Here is a 23421-nt window from a genome sequence, read left to right as displayed (position 1 = left end):
TGAAAGTAATATTTATGTAACAGTGCTACTTTGAATTCAGTCTAAAACTTTTTAGTGACAGTGGGTTTTATCCACAGGATAACAGAACAAGTCGGTGCTGAATCTAACAAAGATACCTGGTTATCAACTAGTTCGGATTTACAAGATGCTAATGTAGCTCATGAAGGTAAAATGCTTTGTAGTGCTCAGTATAGTACTCAGTCTGAGTGAAAATAGTTACTTGCCCTCATTTAATATATGCTTTGTATTTAATAATGTTTGCTGGCTGCTTGATAGATCTTATGTAAATGTTATGTGCTTCCTTTGAAATCTATTGATGTATCATTTGTCAAGCTGAAAGACACGTGGATTTTAAATGTTAAATTAAGTACCATGAAATCATACTGTTTGCAAGATGGTAATTTACTTTTTTTTTCTGTGTAGATTTATACTGTATTTTAAGCCAGCAGAACAAGTTATTTTGTTTTTCATTTAATTTCAGTAACACATGTAACTGCATCACTGTTGCAGGGTTTTCACAATATACTCCTGGCACAAAGTTATATTTCTTACAGTTGGTATCTTTGTTCAGATTAAATGTTTTTGAATTGTTTTCAGTATTCAAGAGTCTGTGTGCAATTCACACTACAGTCTTTTCAATATTGCTAACCCGAGTTGATCCTGTCTACAATTAATTGTATAGTAAAGTTTTTGTTGATGGCACCAAAGCGAAAATCCAGATTTGAAGTAGCGATCCTTATTTTCAATGCTTACAGATTTTAATCAAAATAATTTGGGGAGTTACTGATCATTGACTGTAGAATTTAAATGGAAATGTCTTGAATTCTGTAGTTTATGCAATTCTCTCTCTCTCTCTCTCTCTCTCTCTCTTTTTTTTTTTTTTTTTTTGGTATATCAGATTAAGGATGATGACCTCAAAAAATATTTTACCAAAAACAATTAGCAAGGGCATTTTTGATAGCCAAATTTTACAGAATAAAATGTTGATGCCCCGTTTGTATCACAATAAAAACCGGTGTTGTTTGCTGTTGAGACACTTCACTGAATATTCTTACAATTCTGAAGACTTTAATGAAGTCATTGATGCTTCCTGGGGAATATAAAATAAGTATTATTAAAAAACAACAAAAACAAAAAAGAGATCATGAAGAACTTGGGGTAATTACTTATCCAAGCAACAAGACAAAAATGAAAATTGTGTACCATCTCTATTAGTATGTTTTTGGAAATAAACTGGAGGAAACATGCAAGTTTTGTTTGCAGCCAGTTTTTACTTGCCTTGATACATGTGAATGGGATGTCTTTATATTGAGGATGACTACAGAATGCAAGTTTGAGCTATCATAAGAAATAATGATAATGTATTATTGAAGAGCAATGTAACTAATTGTGCTTACTGTGATACACACAGACAGGACAACTTTGTCTTCAGAATGAAGCTGGAATAAAGAGCCTATGATTAAGCTTTCATAAAAAAATAATATTTAATGTATTTTTAAAGACAGCAAGACATTAACCTTGAAGGAGGAAACAGCAGCTTTGCTACTGGAAGTTACTAAACTAATTAAACGATTGGAGGCTGATCGTATGGAGGCAGAAAAAGCTTTGGAGCGGGAGAGACAGCGAAGGAAAAAGCTCGGCATGGAAATTGATAGTATGTCACTTTGGAGGCTTCAGCACTTCCCTGCTGCTGTGCAAAAAGGTATCACTATTGAAGCTAAGAATATTTGTTATTTTCAGTTAGTTCGTTACCAAGGAAAATAATTACACTATGAGAATAGTTGTGTTTACTGTAACAGAACTGCAGTATTTGCTCTTTTGAATTTGATATGCTTAAATATATATCCATGGGGAAAAAAAAACAAAAAAACAAACACAAAAAAAACCCACAGCACACACTATGTAATTGTTTAGCATTGTTTGAGAAATAGCTCAAGAGTAGGCAATACACATAAAATGATGAGAGATACTTTTGTTAGGGCAGGAAATGCGAAGTTTGAACAGAACTATAAAATAATGCAATTGTGCTGAACTGTAGAATAAACCATCAATTTAAATAAAATAAAATGTGTTAAAGTATTTACATGAATTTTTGGATGTTACTATTGATAGTGTTCCTCAAAATCCCAGATTCTAAGGACATTTAGTGTTACCTTCTGTGATTAGCTGGCATCTACACAATAGAATTAAAAAAGAAAAGAAAAAAACAAAAAAGCATCTACTTTGCAGCTGTTTGCTATTTGTCTTCTGACTCACAGATCATAGTGGGAAGTAGGTATCATCTGAATCTAGACTGAAAATCTGATGCCTGTGGGAAAACATGTAACTAGAGGAAAATTATAAGCATGCGTGTATTAGCATTGTCTGTTAGCGTGTAATATGTCAAATGTCACTCATATTCGTTGACAATCTTAGATTAGTGATGAGGGTGGATTACTACTCTTTCCAAATTCTCACTTAACTATTACAGCTTTTTTATGTCTGTGCTCTTAATAGTGTAAAATGCTGACAGCAGTCTTAAAATTACCTTTTTTTAGCTGGAATCACCTATTCTTTTTAAGGTTACCATGCCATTCTTTGCCCTTGAAACTTGTTCACTTGTCTTTCTACCTTTTCTGTTTTTTTTCTACATACTGTGACTTCTGTACTTTGGTCGTATTTATTACTCATTTTAAGTACATACCCTGATTGCATAGAACAATTTTTTTTTTTTTTAACAGTAGTAGTGTACGACTTGAGTGCCTATCAAATTATTCTTAAGAATCTCACCCAGCTTTTTTATCAAATCAGATAAGAGTTTGTAGAAAAAAATAAAAGTAATTTTAATAATTTTGACAGCCCCTACTGAAATTGCAATTCCTGAATAATTTAAACCTTTTAGAAATAAAGAGACATTTGCTGGACTATTCCATAGTTAGGAATCACCTAAAATACACCCAAAGCATGTTTTTCTCCCATATGCTTTGTCAAATAAGATATTCGTCACCGTATAAGATGTTAAGAGAAACATGAAAATGCCTTTCATCTTGGTGCATAAAAAAACAAAACATGACAACAAATAGCATATAATTAAGAGTGCAGGCTACCAGAGCCTTGATTACAAATTCTAATGAATTCTAACGAGAGTGAGTATTGAGGAGAGCTTTGAAAGATTAGAAAGAAACTTAACTACATGGTACTCCAGAATAGGCAAGCAGGAGAAAGACAATCGTCTTTCAAACCACAGAACTTCTGTGAAAAATTATTGCACTTCTGCCTTATCACTTAGAGTTTCAGACCTGTGTGACCACGCTCTGGTTTGTGTAATCTGCTGATTTAAACAAAATGAAAACTAGAGGACATGCTTAATGTTGTCAAAGCGAAGGGGTTTTCTAAGAGAGAAGAACGAAGTTCCAAAGATGACAAGAGTCTATTTAATGCAGAATCCACAATAAATAATTTTCTACTTCATTTACAAGAATCTTTTAATAACAGATACACTGATAGTAAAGCAGTCAACAGATGTAGAGGAAAGATGTATCAGAGAACAGATTCCATAGTGGCAGGTTACTTTTCCTTTCAGAATTCACTTTTCTGCGCTGCAATCCAAAGATATATCAATTGTGATGCAATAGCTGCTTGAAATCAGGGTATGCTTTTTTGCTTGTATGATTCAAGCTCTTCAGTGTCAACGGAGAATGGCAAATGTTGACAGACGTGTGGTTTTTTTTTTGTTTTTTTTTTTTTTTATCTATATAATATTCCTGAGTAGTGTTATAGTATTATAGCCATGAAATTTTTTACTTTTGCATGAGGGGAAGAGCATAAATGTCATTGTGGTTAGTGAACCTATTTTTTCAACTTCCTTTTTCCCCAACTAGATTTTATTCCTATAGCTGGGGAATAAGCAAGCACAACATCAAACTTGTAGGCTTTTTATACAATGTGGCACAATGATATTTCAAGATACCATGCTTGTTTACTGTCAGTGAGTAATGGGTGCCTTGGTGGCTGCCAAACTTGGTCTTGCAAGTATCTTTGTTTCTGATTTTAAGGCCTTTTTCTAAGTTCCTTTACGTTTGCAACACATCACATTATATGAAGATACTGCATGGCTCTCTGAAGTCTCTCAGTCAACAGCTATAAATCTTCAATTCCTTTTCACAGAAGTTCTCCATGTTATCCTGTAGCTTCTGTGGGTGTAGTTTATTATTTTTATATCCAGATGACTAACAAAATATATCACAGCACCAAACAATAATCAGGACCCTAAAATATAGGAAGGAAGACTCTTTCTGTATTCATGCTGATTTGAGGGCTGGCAAATTATCCATTTTTTTCATAAGGAAAACAGTTGAGTTCTAAAGAAATCTAGGTTCTTGAAGTCAGAGATGCAGTGGTCAATGCGTCTTCACTTAAACAGTTTTCATATGATTGGTAGCCATCACAGCTCTGGAATGTCATCTTGTCCTTGCGGTCTGCAGTATTTTTCTTAGATTGAGAGCAGCAGAGCAGTATTTATAGCTATTCCAAGAAAAGGGCCTCAGAGAATGTCAGACGGATCTTCTCCGTTGTGTTTTTGACCACTTTTTCAGTCTTGTTTTGATATGTTGTAGAAGAGGAAAAATATAGGCTCAGAACCATCATAATATCCCATTACATCTGTTTGTTACTCTGCGGCTGAACTAAAATTAGAGATGGTGGGAAGTCAGTTAATATTCCCAGACAGTGATTTGCAAAGCATAGCAGTGGTTTGTCTATAATTTTACTGTAGTTTTTTTAGAATTGTATTGGATGCCAAAAGAGAGACAAACATTAAGATGAAAAGTGACACAGTTTGTAACGTGAGTTCCTGTACGTAAAATCACAGTCAATACTGTGGTACATATTCTGATGCTCATCATCCTGTGAGTTTGACAAGTTTCTTGTGGTCCAAGATATGTAGGATATGTTTTTAGTTCAAAATACTTATTTTTTTTTCTCTAGAAAGGCAAAATGTGAAGATGGGCACATTTCTGAGAATATATGAGAATATATATATATATTTATATTTATTAGCTTATCAATTTATATATTTATCTTAGCCAATGCCTAACTTGATTTGGAAACAAGAAATTGCTGTTAAGGTGTTACTAATTTGCAGAGATTGTTACAGATTTTTGTTTGTTTGCTTATTTGTTTTTAAAATGGGAATCTCTGAAGGGCAGTTTGTAATGTTCTGAAAACAAATGGAGAGGTTGAATAAAGGATCAAAATTAAAATTAATTCATAGGGAGGTTAGAAACTGCTTTCAGGAGAAAATCCTGTGGCAACTGAAAGGTCAAATTTTCCAAAGCCAAAAAGCTGCGAGAAGGTTAATAATACAGCTTTGTTCTCCAGCACAGTAATATGAGCTGCAGAGCTATTGCTTTCCAAGTCAACAGCAGTAATGCAAGATGCAAAAAATAAAGAATAAAAATATTCTGGGGGTACCTGTTACTTTTGCTTTACTGTTTTGCATTCTCTGTAAATATTAAAAGTTTGGAATAGTAGAATAATGATTTTTAAATACTGTTAGTGTATGCACTGATACAGTGATACAGTATTTATTAAAAAAAAAAAACAACACAACACAGAAATAAAAAAGCAGAAGTTGGGTTGTAAAGATTAACCAACTCTCCTCCCTTGATTTATCAGTAGGCTGTGGCAGTGTGATGTTGTGTCCTTGGAGTAAATTTGTCATTTTCAGGATTATAATACTCCACAGTATTATCTGTAAAACAAAAAATTATGCTAAAATAGAATTGAGGATAAAGGGAAAGGACCCCCAGGGATGTTATAATTATCCCTAATCTAAGTAATACAAACCCAGGAGATTCTTAATTAAGATTTTGCATGACCCATTCTGAGTAGGCATGGAATCCTGTTATTTCTTCAGACTTCCTTTGATTTCCATTATTGCTGACTCCTGCTGCCTTTACGTCCTGTAGCACGTTGAGGTAATTGCAGTGACACAGCCCATCTTCAGAACTGACCTCTTGTGAAATATAATAAAAATTCAGTGTAAAACACTTTTTTTTTTTTTTTTCATTTTACTGTTAGGCATCACTTAGTATGATATAGAAAAGCCACTTACTCATACAATGTCACTTCAACTTTTAGTGGCAATGAAATTATACACTGGTAAATTTGTGATTTATGTCTTGTTAATACAGCAAAATGTATCAACTTCTAAGGAATAGTGCCAGATATTCCATAGCTACTTCTCAGAGCTAGAAAGCCTTTTCTTGGTAGAATGTACTTATCTCTCTCAGATTTATAGCAAGAGTTTAATCCTGTTTAGATACTTTTTTTTCTCTTAATTGATTATCTTTTTCACTGTTAAACATCAGCTGCTGCAGTACTGTTAGGACACAGTCTGTAATAAGGCTTTCTTTCTGAGCGAGATGAAATATGTGCTGTCATTCAGCAACCAATGATCTAGTTACATATTTTCTTGTAAGGGCCCTCAGGAAATTTATACCATTGTAGGAGAAGTAAATGCAATGAAGTGAATTAAGACTGACACATTTCTGTGTGGCAACATGAATATGTTCTTCTTGACGGCTTTGAATATTTATCTGTAGTCTAGATTTTTTGAAGCCCCATTTAGTTCTGAAAGTGTTCCTGAACTGAAAACAGTTGTCATATTAAGGGGATCTGGGATATATACTTGCCCTGTTCTTCCTCTGCATCCATATACGTCCATTGCTGGTGACTGGGAAGTTTAGTACAGCTCTTTTAGTGTGGTAGCAGCCTCTCAAGTTGTGCCTTAAGGCTAAGTATTTTAATTTCCTTCATAAAAACAAAGCCGCCACCACTCTGAGAATTTACTTGAATGATGGAGTTAGATTATTGAGTTTCAGAACAGTTCCACTGTTAATGTACTATTTGGGGATGTCTTTTGTAACCAGTGTCCTCTTTTGGCCTTTATAGTAGTTTACAGCAAAATTTTGCAAGTCTTATACTCGGTATTGTAACTGTGTATTTCCTAATCTCACTAAGCATTCACGGTGTCACTCAAATACACACTGTGTTATGCTAGTTATCTCTTTAACAGAATACGAAACGTGCACTCGAGATAGCTTAGAGCTACAATGGCATTTGGATTGCAAAAGCCGTCAGCTGCGACAGGTACAAAACCAAATATTTAAGATAGAAGCAGTTAGCAGAAGGATTCAGGAGGATGTAGACTTCATGAAGAAACACAGCCCTCTGCTGGAAGAAAAGTTGAATCTGGAGGGTGAAGCTGTGAAGGATGTGTTACTGGCTTATGAAAAGGTGAGTACAAATCATACAGAAAAAAAAAATCACAAAGATACATACCCTTTTAGAGCAGCATTATTTTGGCATCGCCAGTCTATTTTAAATTTTGTAGACAAAGACTGAATTGTGTGCTTCAGTACAGAGAGAATCCAGGGAGCATAATGCTGTGGGCCTTTAATAAATGTCTCATAAGCACATGTAGAATATAATTCTAAATTTGTAAGCTCGTTCCATGTGTTTCGCTTTTTTTCTTTCTTTCTTTTTTTTGGGCGGGGGGAGGGAGGGCAGAAAATGTAGATGGCACATATCTGATGTTTGCATAGATTCTTGATTCTTTTCAGATTCCCCACAGACATCAAGGTTTGTCCCAGATTGTGGAAAATATGGAAATGTTAGAAGTTGACAAAGAAACTAAAATTGAATTATTTTCAAGTACTGGTGCATTCCCCCCCCCAACTTATTGGTAATAACGTCGATAATAAATGCTTAATGCAGATAGTTGCAAACTGAGCAACCAAAGCACAGCAGAGTTGTAGATAGCTTACAACGGGTATCAGAAAAAGAGGGGTACTGTGGAGCCACAAGTTCAGGTTTTAGGACTGATTATTTTTGATGTATGTTTTATAATTAGTTTTAATCTCAAATCTAGAGATGAATCTATTTCAAGATACTGCATTTACACTTTAAAAATGATCTTATGCTTCTGGGTGATTCTGAATAAAAATTTATTCAAACATTTGCTTTATTTTTACCTTCTCACGTATTGAGGTGTCAACAGTCTTGTGAAAGTTCTTCTAAAATAGAAAAGAGTTAATCAAACATTATATCATACAGATAATATGAGAATTGTTATAAAGCAGCATCCTTCCAATTCATTTTCCTTTCTTAGTTAAATATAAATGGGACATAATCATTACTCTGTGTGTTAATGACAGATTGCAAATTCTTTTCTTCCTTGTTTTTGGAAATAATTCTCCGCACACCAAAAGTTGCATATGGTTCTGACTATGAAACAGCTGGTAGTTCGATCAGTGATATATTTTTAAGATACTAGCTAATTAAAAATCAATTTCATTATTTCAATTTTCATTTTGTATCCTTTTTTTTCTTGTTAATTTCTTAGAATAAATTGTATGCAGTCAAAAAATTAAGATGCTCTAAAATACAGATCAGGAAACACACTTTTTTCCTAAGACTGTATTAAATTAATACTTTTTCAGTGTCCTTTCTTTTTTTTTCTTTCCAAAAAGAGACACAACGTACCTTAAGAAAACAGATTTTGTGTTCCTGTAATTCACTTATATATTTCATTTCAGCAAAGCTTCTAATTAACAAATTGTGCTCTAATTTACATGATGTTCATTACTCCTTTTTTTCCTGTGTTTTGGGTTTTTTTTCTTTTTTCCTCCATGGCCTTAGGCAGGCAGGTCATATTGAGTTTCATTTACAGTTGAAACAGTTATTGAATTTTGAATCTCTAGTTTTTAAAATCCAGCAAACCAGCATTCACAGATTTTGTATCACGTTTTTTGTTGAAATCTGTAATATTTTCAAAAGCTGAGGCAAAAGGCACGTGTACAGCTCTAAGTGGTCAGGAGCCGAGTAGACCCAATACTATTGATTCCAGTGAATATTTTATTGTCTGCGTTGTCTTAGGCCCCTGTTTTACACAGGCGACTGCAGGGCTTGCACATGCTTTAGGGTGTTTCAGATATTTAAGTAATGATTCTGTCAGACTACGGAGAGAAACCTCTGTGACTTCTTCCAACTTATTTCTTTCTTTCTGCTCCAGAGGTCACTATCTTCCCATGGAAGTAGCCACTTTTCAGAATAACTTCTATGTTTTACCACAAAATGAATGGCATCTTTGTAACACTTCCTAATATCATGCGATTTTACATCTCATTGTCTTTCGCTAGGGTGCTTATTGCAGACCATGCAGAATTTGTTAATATGACATCACAAAATACTACTTCAAATTTAAACTTCAATTTTACAATTACAATGGATCAAATAAATCTAGGTTTTTGTTTGTTTGTTTTTGTTTAGTTATTTGTGACATTCTGTGTGATTTCTATGTAACATCTTTCAGAAAATTTGTTTTATTTGCTTAGGCATCAAAAATATATTGTGATGTTCATTCTGAGCTCATGAAAATTCAAAAGACAATGAAAAGAATTGATGAAGAAGCTAAAAAGAAGCTAAAATCTATGTATGAGAAAATTAAATGTGCTGAGCTGCTACTAGGTCAATACAAGTAAGAGCTATTCAAAACGGTGGTACGCATGTTAGTTTTTAGTAGTAACAATGAAATTATAGAAAATTTGCATTTAGAAAATATTTTAATTTCTCATTTTTGTAAAATTGAATAGTTATATGTAAAATATGTTTTTCATAGAATCCTTAGACTTCAGACCTCTAAAGATCATCTAGTCCAATTCCCATGCAATGAACAGGGACTTGCACAGCTAGATCAGGTTGCCCAGGGCTTGATCCAGCCTTGCCTTGCAAGTCTTCAGGGATGGGACATCAACCACATAACTAGGCAACCTGTTCCAATGCCTCATCACCACCACTGTAAAAGACTTTTTACTTTCTTTGCCTCAGTTTACATTAGCAAAATAAGGAAGGGATAAGGTCCAATAATCTACCCAAATGTAATATTCCATTAATCAGTTCCTGAACTGTTTTTTTTTTTGTTTGTTTGTTTTTGTTTTTTTACCTTATTTTACTTTAGAATTTTTATTCCTTCTAGCAAAACTAGATGGATGACTGGGTGATTCTATAGAGCCATGTCAGTCTTTCTTTGTGCTTCTGTGAACTACAGTGACTACTCTTCATGCAAGCACAGATGTAAAATATGTAGGAGCTGTTACTTTTACTTAGTGAATACCTCTTTGCCAAAGAGGATTCTCACGTGTATGTGTCTAGGAATTTACATGTCAGACCGTCTTTTTTGAGAAGACATCAAATTCCAGAAAATTGTTACTAGGAAAAACAAACTTTGTGATTTTCTATGTTTACAGGCTATCAGCAGCCTATCTGACTTTCTAAAAAGACAGAAAATAGTCTTTTTAGAAATAGTTTACAAATAGTTACAAATAGTTTATACACAAGCTCATTGTAGTTCCCGTATTCTGGCAGTGAAATGCCATTTGTCTACCAGACTTGTCTACCATGAAGCTGAACATCAAATCCTCAAATAACAGTTGTAAGAGTTTCGGGTACTGCTAGTGACCTTTTCATTTGATGTTCTGATTAGGAAGATTTGAGATATTTTTAAATCTATATTGTAGTGATAGACAATAGAATAAAGCAGGATATGCAGTAGAATTTGAGAAGAAAGTATTTGGTACCCTCTGTGAAGGAACACACTCTCACAAGGAAAAGAAGAGGGTATAACTGCTATAACTGCAAGTTCATTTTTACATAGAGAGTTGGTGTCTTACTTGTATAATGGCAACAAAGATAACAGTTACAGGATGATTAAAAAAAAAAAATCACTAATGACATTTGTCCATAAAATGACACTGAACTAGACTGATTAAATGAAGATAGCCCTGAACTAGATTTAGCCACTAGTGGGAAAAAGAAGTTGATTCTTGTTTTTATAAATGTGTTGAACAAAAGTCTTCTACTCAACTACACTAATGCCTGTTCAGAAGTCCAATTAGAAGCTGCAGTGTTGGCAGACTTTTTAAGTACAAGTGAGTGGGTAGCCTGAGTAGTTTTGATTTCTGGCTGAAATTGTATGAACCTGCCAGGTTGGGTGTTTTGAAATTCTCTCATGCATACCTGCTCAGGAAACGTAGTAGAGAATCAAAATAAATCTTTACTAATTCGGATCTGCTTTACATTTTCCTTTATGGAGAGGGACTACCTTGGAATATTTCCAGATAGATGGATTCACTTCGTGTGTATTTCTATTAGGAATGAGTTAAAGCATTCTGAATTTATTTGGACCGAATACTGTATGAAGTTAAAAGAAACAGAGGAGAAGATTATAAAGGATGAAAAACACCTTGAGGAGTTAGTGAAGCAAAAAGCAGAAATCCAGGAAGATGCAAAATGTTGGAACAGCAAAGTGAGTCTTGAATATTTATAAACAAGCAAGTAAATGAGTATCTTTTATTGAAAAGTACAGGGATGCCTGAATATTTTTGTATGTTTAAGAGTTATTATCCTCTGAAAAGTAAAAATACAGGCTTTGATTTAAAAGTAAAAAGTGGAAGAATTGTACAGAACTCTATTGCCCCTTCTTGTACTGTGCTACTAATTTTTATCTTTGTTTATTAAATTTATCAATCATCTTACATTGCTTTGAGTGATCTATGTATTTTTAGTTGTATGCACATCTACCTAATACTGGTTATCCTTCTAAGTCACCTAAATTGAACATTTAGCGGTACAACATGAATGTCCTTTTGAATTATTCTTATTTTTTTTGTCTTGAGGTGACACATGAAGCCATCTCCTACAGCATGCAGAGTGATAGCCTGTTTTAATTGAAATTCCCCTATTTTCTCCAATATTTGTCTGACATTCTTTTTGGAATCTTGCATTGTTGTACACAACAGTTTAAAACATGAAGTGGAGGTCCTCACAGTCTGACTGGGCTCTTTCAGTCAATTTACCACTTCATATGTGGAGCCACTAGGGGGAAAAAAAAAAAAAAAAAAAAGGAGGAAATGAGCCAAAAGCAATGTTTAGATGGCCACAATAGAACTTGTCATGTGTACATATATATGTGCTTTTATATATATATATATAAAATCAATAGTAATAATAAAAAAAATATTGGAGTCTCCCTCAATGGAGATATTCAAAAGCTGCTTGGCCATGGTCCTGGGAAACCTGTAATAGGTGCGCCAGTTCATGTCCAAAAAATAGGTAGACAGATAGAGTCATATTGGACTGTCTCTAATTGGTTTCTTTATACCTTTTGTTTCCAGTACTCAACTCTTCACTAAAGTTTTCTGTCTATTACTGGCACCGGCAATTGCTACTGATAGAATGTTTTCAAATGTGATTGTGTCTTGTACTACTATTTATAAAGAGGACAGATTTCATACATAGTGATAGAAAATGAAGAAACAATTAGATGATGTAAAAGAAAAAGTAACAACTGAACAATGTTCATCATGTTTAAGTGCACAAAGTTAATTTGTAAATGTCTTCTAAGTCTGTATTTATAATTTGACAACAGACACCTTCATACCTCACATCTCTCTTTGATAGCCACATAAATGTCAGATGTGCAAAATGAATAAATTTGGGAGACTGGTCATTCATTGCAAGCTTTCTTTGTGTGTGTGTGTGTTGTTGTTGTTGATGATGCCTAGGTTGTGTTTTAAGAAGTATGAGAAGAATAAGAAAAATGCTTTGTTTATGAAATTACCAGAAAAATTATATTAGAAAGGATTTCAGGATCACATCTAGAATACTTTTCATAATGTGGCAGCATTTCAAATCATTCTTGTCAAAATGTTTGCTCTAAAAACATATGAAAAAGAGAAAACATTTCTGAATCATCCACTTTAAGTACTATCAATTGAAAAAACCAGAACACTTTGCTCATAGTTAATTTGTGGGTTATTTTCCCTGTAAATGTAACCAGTTTGTCTTTCCCACACTACCCTGAAATACTTCTGTTTTGTTTTAAGAATATTTTGCATTATAGTTTGCATAATATTTTGCAAAATACTGCTGTTCAGTCACCTTTTCCTACATTACTAAAGGTGCTTCTCTTCAGTCTTTGTGAACGGAACGTTTTCTAATTCCTAACCATTCTTTCTCTGTGAACTCTCTTGGTTCGTTCGTTTATTTATTTATTTATTAGTTGGAATGGATTTTTAAAGGTTACTTACAGCTAGATCAGGTTTCCAGAATCCCATCCAACCTGAGCTTGAGTGTCTGGAATTAGGGTCCCTGAAATGGGCACACTACTTCAACTGAGACTTTGCTACGTCTTCAGCTTTCATTCCTAATGTCCAGGACTATCTAATACAAGTTTTTAACTAGATATTTACATAATTATTTCCTATTTTAAAATCAGTGAATCATTTTGACTGTCTGCCTTGTTTAACTGGTCTTTAAGCAGTTGTTTCCTGTTTTCGGTTTGTGTATCATATACCTCCAGAGCGTAGACTTTGTATTTGTTTACCTTTAATTTAGCCTTATTGATTGTATACCAGCTTCTAGTTTATCATATCCCAGTTAAACCTGTATCTCTACAGAGATTGTATAGGTAAGCTCTGCCCAGATACCTACGTTGCTTCAGCCTCTGCAGGGTAATTATAAGGGAATGAAGCAAAGTGTTATTCAATTTCTGTATGAATCTCTGTGTTAGCTCAATAGATATACTGGGATATTAAGGAAAATCTTAGAACTGAGAGGAATTAAAGTATTCTGTTCAGTTACACAGCATATAGAATGGCCTAAAGAATTTGATATGTCATGTATGAATTAGCAGACCGTGAGAGTGTGCTTACTGATACTATGAAGTCTAAGGATTCACCTTGGATACTGTCACGGAGTTACCTAGATAGATCTGTGCCCGTGACAGGGGGCCGGTAGGCTTGTGGGCCCCCCTCCCTCTTCACTTCCCGAGAAAAACGAAGCGGTGGCAACAATCTAAGAAGGAGAACTTATTTTACTAACTATGATGTTGAGATGCAAGATGACACGATACAATACAATCTAATTGGGAGTAAGTATAATAAACCAAATGGAATGAGGGAGAGAGAGCGAAAGAGCGATAGAGAGGGAGAGAGAGAGAGAGTGAGAGAGTTTCCGAAACCGAAAGCCTTACTTGATGAAGGCGCCCGGCTTGGAAAGCACACCCACTCCTCTCCCGGCAGCAAGCGAAAGTGAAGAAGCACCGCGCGCAACCAGATGACGTATCTTCCGTGATGTGTCTTCCTTCTCTGACCGTGAGGTCCTCTGGGATACGTAGTTCTTCTCTCTTGTCCATGATGTTATGATGTGGAATACCAATAGCGAAGTTACAAAACCATGACAGATACATAACAATGGGAACATGTGTATGAATAGCTTTGCATGAAATATCTCCAGTTACTGTTTAATAGACTGCCTTTTAATTATAATTTAAAATACATTGTTTAATTTTTATGAAGAAATCTAAGAGATATCTGTGTTACTCAATTACTTAAAATAACTTTTAGGTAGAAGATCTAAATAATAAAGTAACTGTACAAGCTGATGAGAGCGTAAAAAGATTGGATGATTGTTCTGACTTGGTTAAAGCTATGGAAGAATTGGTAAGTTCTTTATTATTTTATATAAGTAAAATTGTCTGTATACTTGCATCTTCTGTGTTGACCTGACTTATTCTGTCTTACACTAAAAGTATCTTAATGTTTTAATGATCCATAGAAATCCACCAGGGAAATTGATCTACAAAATAGAAAACGAAAGCTTCTCAAAATCAATGAAGCACTGGACATCTTGAAATGTGAAAATGAAGGACTCCAAGGAGAAAATGAAGAGTTTTTACAAAAACTTGAAAATTGGTAATGTTAGCAATAGAAATATTGGAAGCAAGTGTTGTTTTATCACTGAAAGTACACCTATAAAACAGAACCTTGCTTTTATTTTAAGGTTTTTTTTTTTGTTTTTGTTTTTGTTTTCTGTAATACACCATTTCAATAACATCATATTTGTTTAGGCTGAAATTTATCATTGGCATTTTTTGACATTCATTTGAAAGAATCAAAATGAAAATTCTGCCAAAACCAGAATACATAATTTAACAAAATAAAGTTATGAAGTTTCTGAAATTCTCTTTGTTAACATAAGCCTCAGTCCCAAAGGCATTTCAGTAAATCTTCTATGGACTTTATTTGTATTTTTTTATTTATTTATGATATTTACAAATTAGACTCTGAATATTGTGTGTCTCTGTTTTTCTTTGAATTCTTGTAGGACATTATACAGGCATTTTTTTGTAAATCCTCAGTTTATTGATTCGAGATAGCTGTACTTTAAACTGTATTTTGCATAATGTTCCGAGTGGATTTATAATATCACAGCTAATAAAACAGATTTTCAGTTCTTTCTTCATTTAGACACCAGTGTCTGTTGGTATTAGGTATCTTACAAAAAGCCCAACAAAAAGGAGGAGTGCTGTTTGTATGGAATTTTATTTGAGTAATACAGAAATCGTAAATCTTTGATCTTTCTGGCGTTCTTGGCTGTATAGGATGTGTTTTAATTAAAGACTATAAATATTGTCCTCTTGGGGGTTTTGCCATTAAGTGCCACACAAGAGGCAGGATGTTTGGTTATGCTCAAAACTTTTAAATGCTCTGCACTCATCTCTTGCCTTATATTGGCAATATTTGGTATGTCAGATCACTACTGTGAAACTCTGAGCCTATGGGCAGAGATTTGATTGATTCCTGGTTTCAGCTGAGACAGGGTCAATCACATACATATGTGTTGGTTGTTGCTGAGCAATGAGAGCTGCTGCCAGGTAACACCACTACAGACTGTAATTATTTTTTTTCTCACAGTGAAAGGCCAATTTCTGTAAACTCCCCAAAACTTATCTTATGTGGTGGTTGTCAAATAAGAAGTGAAATTGTTCTTGTAGTTCAACCTTTTTGTTTTCAACTAGAAAAAGAAAGCAGTGCAGGGGTGAAGTATTTGCCTTACACGACCTTATTTCCTTGGTATAGTATTGGAAAGAAGTAAGTAGTTTTTATCTTAGCTACATTAGACCAGGTAAACACCAATGTGTCCCAGCTACAAAGAAGGCTAATGGCATCCTCGGCTGTGCTGGGAGGAGTGTTACCAGTAGGTCAAGAGCAGTGATCCTTCCCTTCTACTTATCCATGGTGGGACTACACCTGGAGTGTTGGATGCGTTCTGAGGCCCTCAGTAGAAGGGAGGTGTGAATATACTAGGGAGAGTCCAATGCAGGGTCATGAATATGACAAAGCACCTGGAGATGCTCTCCTATGATGAGAGGTTGAGAGCTGGGGCTGTTCAGCGTGGAGAAGCATTGGGGTGACCTTAATAATGTTTGGTGGGATAATGTTTTTAAACATGATGGGATGTTTAAAAAGCCAAGGTCTTTTTAGTGGTGCCCAGTGCCAGGACAAAAGGCAATGGGCACAAACTGGAACACAGGATGTTCCCTCAGAGCACCAGGAGCACTTCTGTTCTGTGTAGATGATAGAGCACTGGCACAGGATGCCCAGAGGCTGTATGTGGGGTCTGCTCCTTGGAGACCTTCAGCAGCTACCTGGACGTGGGCCTGGGCCCTGCTCTGGTGTCCCTGATGGAGCGGGGAGGACCCTGCCAGCCTCAGCTATTCTGTGATTCTATGATAAAGGTTAACAACGTGAGTGTATAGGTAAAAAAATGGCTGCATGTAATTGTTTGATATGAATGAACTATCAGGGCTTACACTCATGAATGAAGTAAGTTTAAAGTTTTGGGGAAGAGCTTGGTGTATTCAGCATCAGATAAGTGGATGATGAAATACTGCCTTTACTGATTTTCAAAGCTTTGCTTATTTGAGTTTTCCTTTTAGTAAGTAGACTTTATAGAAGAATTTTATTTTAACAGTTCAAGAACAAAGGAGACATATCAGTCAGAAGTCAAAACTCTCAGCAAAAGCATAGAGAAGTATGAAGAGCAAATAGAAAGACTAAATGAAGAGCTTTGTAAAGCTGAATTATCTTACAATGAAAAAAAAGCAAAGTATGAAGAAATCCAAGGAGAAGTAACTGCAGAAAAGATCTCTTACAAGGTTGTTGTTTTTAATGATTTTAATGTGGAATTAAAAAAACAAACACATCTGCAGCAGGGAATTACTAGGCAAGCAACAAAATAATAAGCAAATAATAATCTAAAATTTTTGTCTTACTATGTATTTTAGAACACTTGAAAATATGAAAAATAACACTAAGCTCTGGAAGAGAAAATAAATTGCTTATTAAATGTTCACAGGTAATACCAGGCTAAAAATTGAAGTTTACAAGTATTAAAGCATACTAATATTTATAGGTGATTCAACATGAATGCTAACAAGTAACCTCATTCTTATGTAACTAAGTGATTAGAAGAATTTACCAATCAATATAGCTTTATTTGATAGCAAATCATTGTGCATGAGATACTGCTTTAGAGTAATTATTTAATTATCCTTAGGAAGTAATTAGTTTTCAAGAATTGAAATTTAAATTCATTCTTATATATATGCCTTGCAATGACTGTATTAGAAGATTTTTGTGGGTGTTCTTGCTTGATGTAACTCTTAATAAATAACATTGTACATATGCATTCAGAAGTATGTAAAGGAATTAAAAAGAGGAATTTTCAGAGCAGTTTTTATAGCAGGGAGATGTAAATGGTGTTTTGTATATTTTTCATTAGTGTTCTGTATACAAAATATAGATTGCCTGGAAGGAAGGACTTCAAAGTTTTGTTTTCTGTAACAATTTCAAGATTTCTTAATTTTACTGATTAAAAATTAGGAACTTTCGTAGTATTTTCTAGACTGTAGTATGCCTTGACATGTTAGGCACTTCACATTTTTCCTAAGTAAGTAAATTCAAGTAGTAGACTCTGCCTGAAAAACAGAAAAGAGGAATTGTTGGATGTGATTTAAAACAGAACCAGTTGAAAGGCTTTTGGAGCCAAAGGGAAAAAACTGTAAAACATGAGCTAGAGAACTTTAAAGCCTTTCATTGTGCCAGGTTGTCTTCTCTTGCATCAAATTTATATTACTGGCAATATCTGAATTTGCACCATGTAGGTTTGCCCTATAAATTGTCTTTTTGGTATGTTATGCTGTTCTAGGGCTGTATGTTTTAATGCTAAATTTGTTCTGTCTTGTTTGTATATAAATTTGCCAAGCACCATTTTCTCTGCATTCTTGGTGTTGTGTGCTAAAACATATACATGAATGGACGTTCAACAGCATGAGCAGGGAGTCTCTTATGGTGCTTTTTTTTCTTTTTATGGACACTTTGTGGGTGCTAAGAATTAGTCTAAGAAATCAGGATTTTAGAAGAGTTTTAGGGAAAAGTCCCTGTTTATTTGCTTAATTTATATTTTTCCCTTAACTATTCAAAATTGAATTAGAATTGATGTGTATCTCTTCTGTGAAAAATTCAGTTATATTTTGAATTTTTAACATCCATGACATTCTGTGATAACTTCAACAGCTTTGTTATGTGTTGTGTGAAGAATGAGAGGTTTTGTTTGATTTCTACCCAGAATATATTATATTCATATAATGCCCTACTTCTTATTTTCAAATATGGAATGATCAGACATTCCAGATCTGCTTTCTACATGTCCCATGTTACTTTACAGACTTTTATGTTCTTTTTCAGGCTGAAGACTTCTAATCTATTAGCTTATTTAATGAATGAAAACTGTCCCATATCTGTCATCATTTTGTTTGCTCAGTACTTTTTCCAGTTCTATTATTATGGGGGAAGAGGGAGCAGGATTAGAACTGCAGAGAATATACGATATTTAGACACACAGTGGGCTTATGCAGTGGTATAAGGAGGACCTCTATTTTGTTCTCTTTACCTTTCTTAATAGTTCTTAACATTACATTTATTCCTTTAAATGCAATGGAGCTTTTTATTTAGTGTCAGGGAACTGCCTGTTTTACCTTTGTGATCTTGTTCCTGCTTTATTATTAACAAGCTCAGAGTCCAGCCTTCTACAAATACTTGGTCCAAATGTCCAAGCATACATTTACCTTTACTGAATTTTGTCTACTGTAAATAAGTAATCCAGATGTTAAAATCAGTGCTTCTGGTCATCTGTTTGTCTTACATTGTCTCTAGCAGCCTTCCTATTCAGATGTATTTGGAAAAGGATTTGTTACTCATCTGTATGTACTTTGTATGTTTTTCTAAAAACTCTTATTTAGCTTCCCTGATGGTATATATATATTTTTTTTATTTAAATCCAGAAAGTTCAGGATCTTTTCTGTTTTGCTTGTTTTAGACATAATTTCAAATGTTGGAGGATACAGTCTGGCTGCTAACAGCTTCCCTTCTGTTTAGTGGTGTTGATTTTTCTATTGATGTTTCCAAAACATCCATCAAAACCTGATTTGCATGTGCTTTGAGCCTCTAGTACGATATATATATATAAATAGTCTCTGTTTTGCTTGCAAATATTTTAGTTTTTCAACTATCCTTCATAACGTTTTTAATATACTAATAATAAAAAATCCATTTTTGAATTTTGACTACAGCATTACTTTTTGGATTTTGCTGTTCCTTAATCTCCCTAGTCAAGTCATAGATAGTGTTAGTATCCTGGGCACGCAGCCAGTCAGAAATGTATCTCGTTTATGGTTATGCATTTATGGTTAGAGACAGAATTTCATTTTGTTTGTGTTCTAGTTTCTTTCTTGGCACAACTTCTACATTAAGCCATTGTTAGTGTCTCATCTCCAGTGATGGCTTTCCAGTATCTCTTAAGTTGATTCAGTACTCTTGCTGTTGAGTACCTACATTTCTAACAGTGGCAGAGTTATCATTCTGTTATCGGTTTTAATGATTATGGTTAATCTATGGTTAATCTCAGCTACCATAACAGCTAAAGTAGTGTGGTTATATTTTCAAGGCATAAACACATGAAGGCACACACAGAGATGGCCAGTAGCAAGAGCTAATTACAAGGTAAAAGTTGCTAGTTCAGGGAGAATAGAATGCAGAGAAGCTAAGATACCTCTCTGTCTAAGCAACAGTTGAATAGTGCTGAATTTTGAATATGTCCTTATAAATGATGCTGCAATTTAAAGTTGATTGTCTGGTCTCTGCTGATATTTTGTTAGAGCAATTACCCCTTGGTGTGTCTGACAAAGCATCTGTCTGTAACCACCAGTTAAACTGTCTCTGTGGGCTACTGAGCAGAATGAAAAATATATTCACACAATCACCAGGTGTTATCATCAGTCATTCTAAATGATGCTGCATTTTGGAGAGCAGTCCAGAAGCTATGTACAGTTCATCTAAGGCTCAGTAGATTTAGATTCAGATAGGTGTATGAATGCGTGAGGGTGTATGAAGGCCCATGGGCACTGATTTTTGCTCAGAGTTTTCCTTGGAGATGTATGAACTTTCATCTGGAAATAAGTCTTCTACTCATTGATGACAGGATTTCCTTGAAATGTGCCTTCTACATGAACACTGGTCTGCCTGTCTCCTTTTCTAATGAAGTTTCTAACAATCTTTATTAAGACTAATCTAAGACACTCATTATTTAGGCTGGGGGCTTGAGAAAAATTGGATATGTTCTCTCACCTTCTTCTGTATTTCCATATGTATGTAGCATCTGAGAGACTCTTATGACCTGCTTATGCAACAACCTCCCTAAGTGCTGATGGCATGTGCTTCCAGAATGCAGATGCAGTTGTGAATTAAACATCTTGAAGAAATAGATTTCAACAATAGAAGGGATTGAGTCTGTTTCTAACTTTACTGTTGGCCATGTTATGCCTGGTTTTGCCTAAATAATGTCCCTAAATTCACTTAAAAGAAAACAGAAAACCCTAATTAAGATTTGGCTTAGATTGTAATCAGGTATAGTTTAGTTATGATGGTCTGCTAATGTGACGTATGTTAAACGAGAGGTTTTCAGTGTGCAGACTAGAATAATTTATTTAACTGTAATCCTAGAAGTGGTATGAGTAGAACACTCATATAAGAAAAGGATGAAACATGTTCAGATTTTTACAGGAAATTATGAAAAAAGTCCCATCATAGACTGACAGAAGGTATTGAGATATTTTAAAATGCCAACATTTGATATTCTGTATCATTTTAGGTGAGCCATTTCAGTTTCTTCATGTATTTAATTATCTTAAGCTCCAAAAAAAGTAAATTATGTTAATGGTATATTTATTCAAATTTAAAATATATTCTTCCTTTTCTTATAGTGTAGTCTATATTTAATTAACTACTGTGTGTAACTGTTGTAATTTCATCTTTTGTGTAGTTTTATGATAGTTGAGAGAAAATTTAAAAGTTGTGCTTACTGTGATGTCACTGCTGTTGTATATTAATTTATTTTCTTATGTGTTGCATATGACTTTATTTTTTCCCAAAGAATATGGAGTGGAATCTTATAAAAGAAATTCAAGATGTAAAAGGAATTTGCAAAGTGATTCAGGTAAATATGACAGTAACCCATTTAATTGACAGCTCAGTTTTCCTGTATTCTTTTTACTTCATACCATAAATTAGCTTTGAGTACCTTGTGGCTGATTTATATAGAAATGTAATGGATTTTGCTAAGTAACTGAGTTTGTTGTTTTCTAAATTCAACTCAGAAAATGTAATTACTCATGAAAACTTGGAATATGTTGTATCCAAGATGCTTGCATAACTTCCAGTTTGCTAGAAAAAACACAACAGCTTTCAATAATAATTTATATATTCATAGACAGTATCATTTGAATTTGTATATTTTTCTTACTTCAGTTTCTGTAGAAAGTACAATCAGACCCTTACCATACTTGATACTGATGCATGTATATATAAAATGAGCCATTTTAACACCATTTGATTTTTCCCCTGGTGTGAACTACTTAATTCACTCAAGATGTGCTGCTGTTGCTTTTTCTGATTGTCAAATGTAAGCTGTTTTGTCTGATCTTCATTGCTACTCTTCAACAATCCTCAGGAAAGCACTGGTACAACTTCAAATTTTCGTACTGAAATTCCAAGTAGGGCATTACCATCCGTTTCCATCCTTTGGAAAATCAGGTCCCTCAGGTGCCTCCCTTGAGAGCATGTGTAATGGTCATATAACGTGTTGTAATAACTGTAAGTTCTTAATGCTTCAAGCAGGACACAGAGTGGAAGCTCCAGGACTGTTTTTTGAAGAAATCCTCAATTTCTGCTTTTAGTGTCACCAGTAAGAGACAGGGAGGGGACTTGCGATTATCAGAACCAGGCTCTAGCTTCCGTGTGATCAATGATAGTCTGAGCAGCAACTGTCCAGACAACGAGATAACAGAAATCAAGAAATTACCAGTTTAGTTTTCTAAAGTCAGAAACCCTCTCTGTCTTCTTTTGTGGTTGTATCAAACAGGAAAGATATAATCTGAGAGGTTGCAAAGGCTGTTCTCAGATTTAATGTGCTGACCATAAGTCCTTCTGAGATCTTTGTTTCCCCTGGCTCTCCCACCTTTTTTCTTTTTTTCTTTTTCTTTTTTTTTTTTTTTTTTGAGAGAGAGAGAGAGAAAGAGAGAGAGAGAGAAAGAGAAATCCGATCCTTTTTATTTGCTTGTGGATATTCAGTCTCCATCTTTCTTCTGTTACAAAGCTTGTTCTCGTCCATTCTGTGACTTTGAACATGCAAGAAATTTAGAGTAGAACGTAGTACATACATTTTACGCTTCTAGAAAGAAAACCTCTAAGAGGGATCTTGCAATTCCTTTGCATCCCTGACATAAGCAAGAAGTGTTGAATGTTCCTCTTGTAAGCCATGGGGTGCTCAAGGTTGTCACCATCCTGTGTGCTTGTGGCTGATGCCCAGCTTCCCTCTGATTTTCAGACTTTGCTTCAGAGAAGGCTGAAGGGAATACTTTTCATCCCAACTGCTGTAGCATAATGTAGCATTTGCTGCTTCTGAACATCTTCACTTTCTTTGGATTCATTGCTGATATTTTTTTATTATTCACTAGAACCAAAAAAAAAAAATTGCTGCCTTCTCTCTTGGTTCTTGCAAAAATCACTCAGTAGTGATTCCAACCTATGCCTTTCCTTCTACAGACAGGAACAGAAGACAGGAACAGTTCCCTAATGGGATATAAATTTGCTGCTCAGAACTTTTCATTGTAGTTCATGTGTTTTCACAGCAAAGAGGTTTGTCTTTATGAGTATCTCATACTTCTTGTGGGTTCATCTTTTTAAGTATCTTATACTTCTTGTAATGTTTGTTTTCAACTACAACTTTTTTTTTTTTACTTTTGTTTTTTCCAAAGCTTTTTTTTTGTTTGTTTTAACTGGTTTTAACCAGTTGATTTGGTGTCAAGAGTGTTTCTCTTACTGTATGGGAACTGTTGAGTCATGGCCTGAACCACTGATTGATAACCTGAGGCTTGAACCTGACTGGGTCAGCCATTGCAGCACAGGTGAAGGCGATTCA

At 34.5% G+C, this 23421-nt stretch overlaps 1 protein-coding gene across 1 annotated transcript in view; it reads left to right on the top strand.

Annotated features, from left to right (window-relative positions):
• CCDC178 (coiled-coil domain containing 178) overlaps positions 1–23421 on the top strand; it is a 183640-nt gene that overhangs the window by 34735 nt on the left and 125484 nt on the right. Inside the window, exons 7-15 of the mRNA XM_046928345.1 lie at positions 78–166; positions 1502–1702; positions 7058–7278; positions 9378–9520; positions 11194–11347; positions 14448–14543; positions 14659–14795; positions 16858–17041; positions 21376–21438. Coding sequence (XP_046784301.1) covers positions 78–166; positions 1502–1702; positions 7058–7278; positions 9378–9520; positions 11194–11347; positions 14448–14543; positions 14659–14795; positions 16858–17041; positions 21376–21438 — 1288 coding nt within the window. The remainder of the gene's footprint in view (positions 1–77; positions 167–1501; positions 1703–7057; positions 7279–9377; positions 9521–11193; positions 11348–14447; positions 14544–14658; positions 14796–16857; positions 17042–21375; positions 21439–23421) is intronic.

This window comes from Gallus gallus, chromosome 2, assembly GCF_016699485.2.
Source record: "Gallus gallus isolate bGalGal1 chromosome 2, bGalGal1.mat.broiler.GRCg7b, whole genome shotgun sequence".
NCBI classification, from domain to species: domain Eukaryota; kingdom Metazoa; phylum Chordata; class Aves; order Galliformes; family Phasianidae; genus Gallus; species Gallus gallus.
The sequence above is the reverse complement of the archived record's forward strand: the minus strand, read 5'-3'. Positions and strand labels throughout refer to the sequence as shown.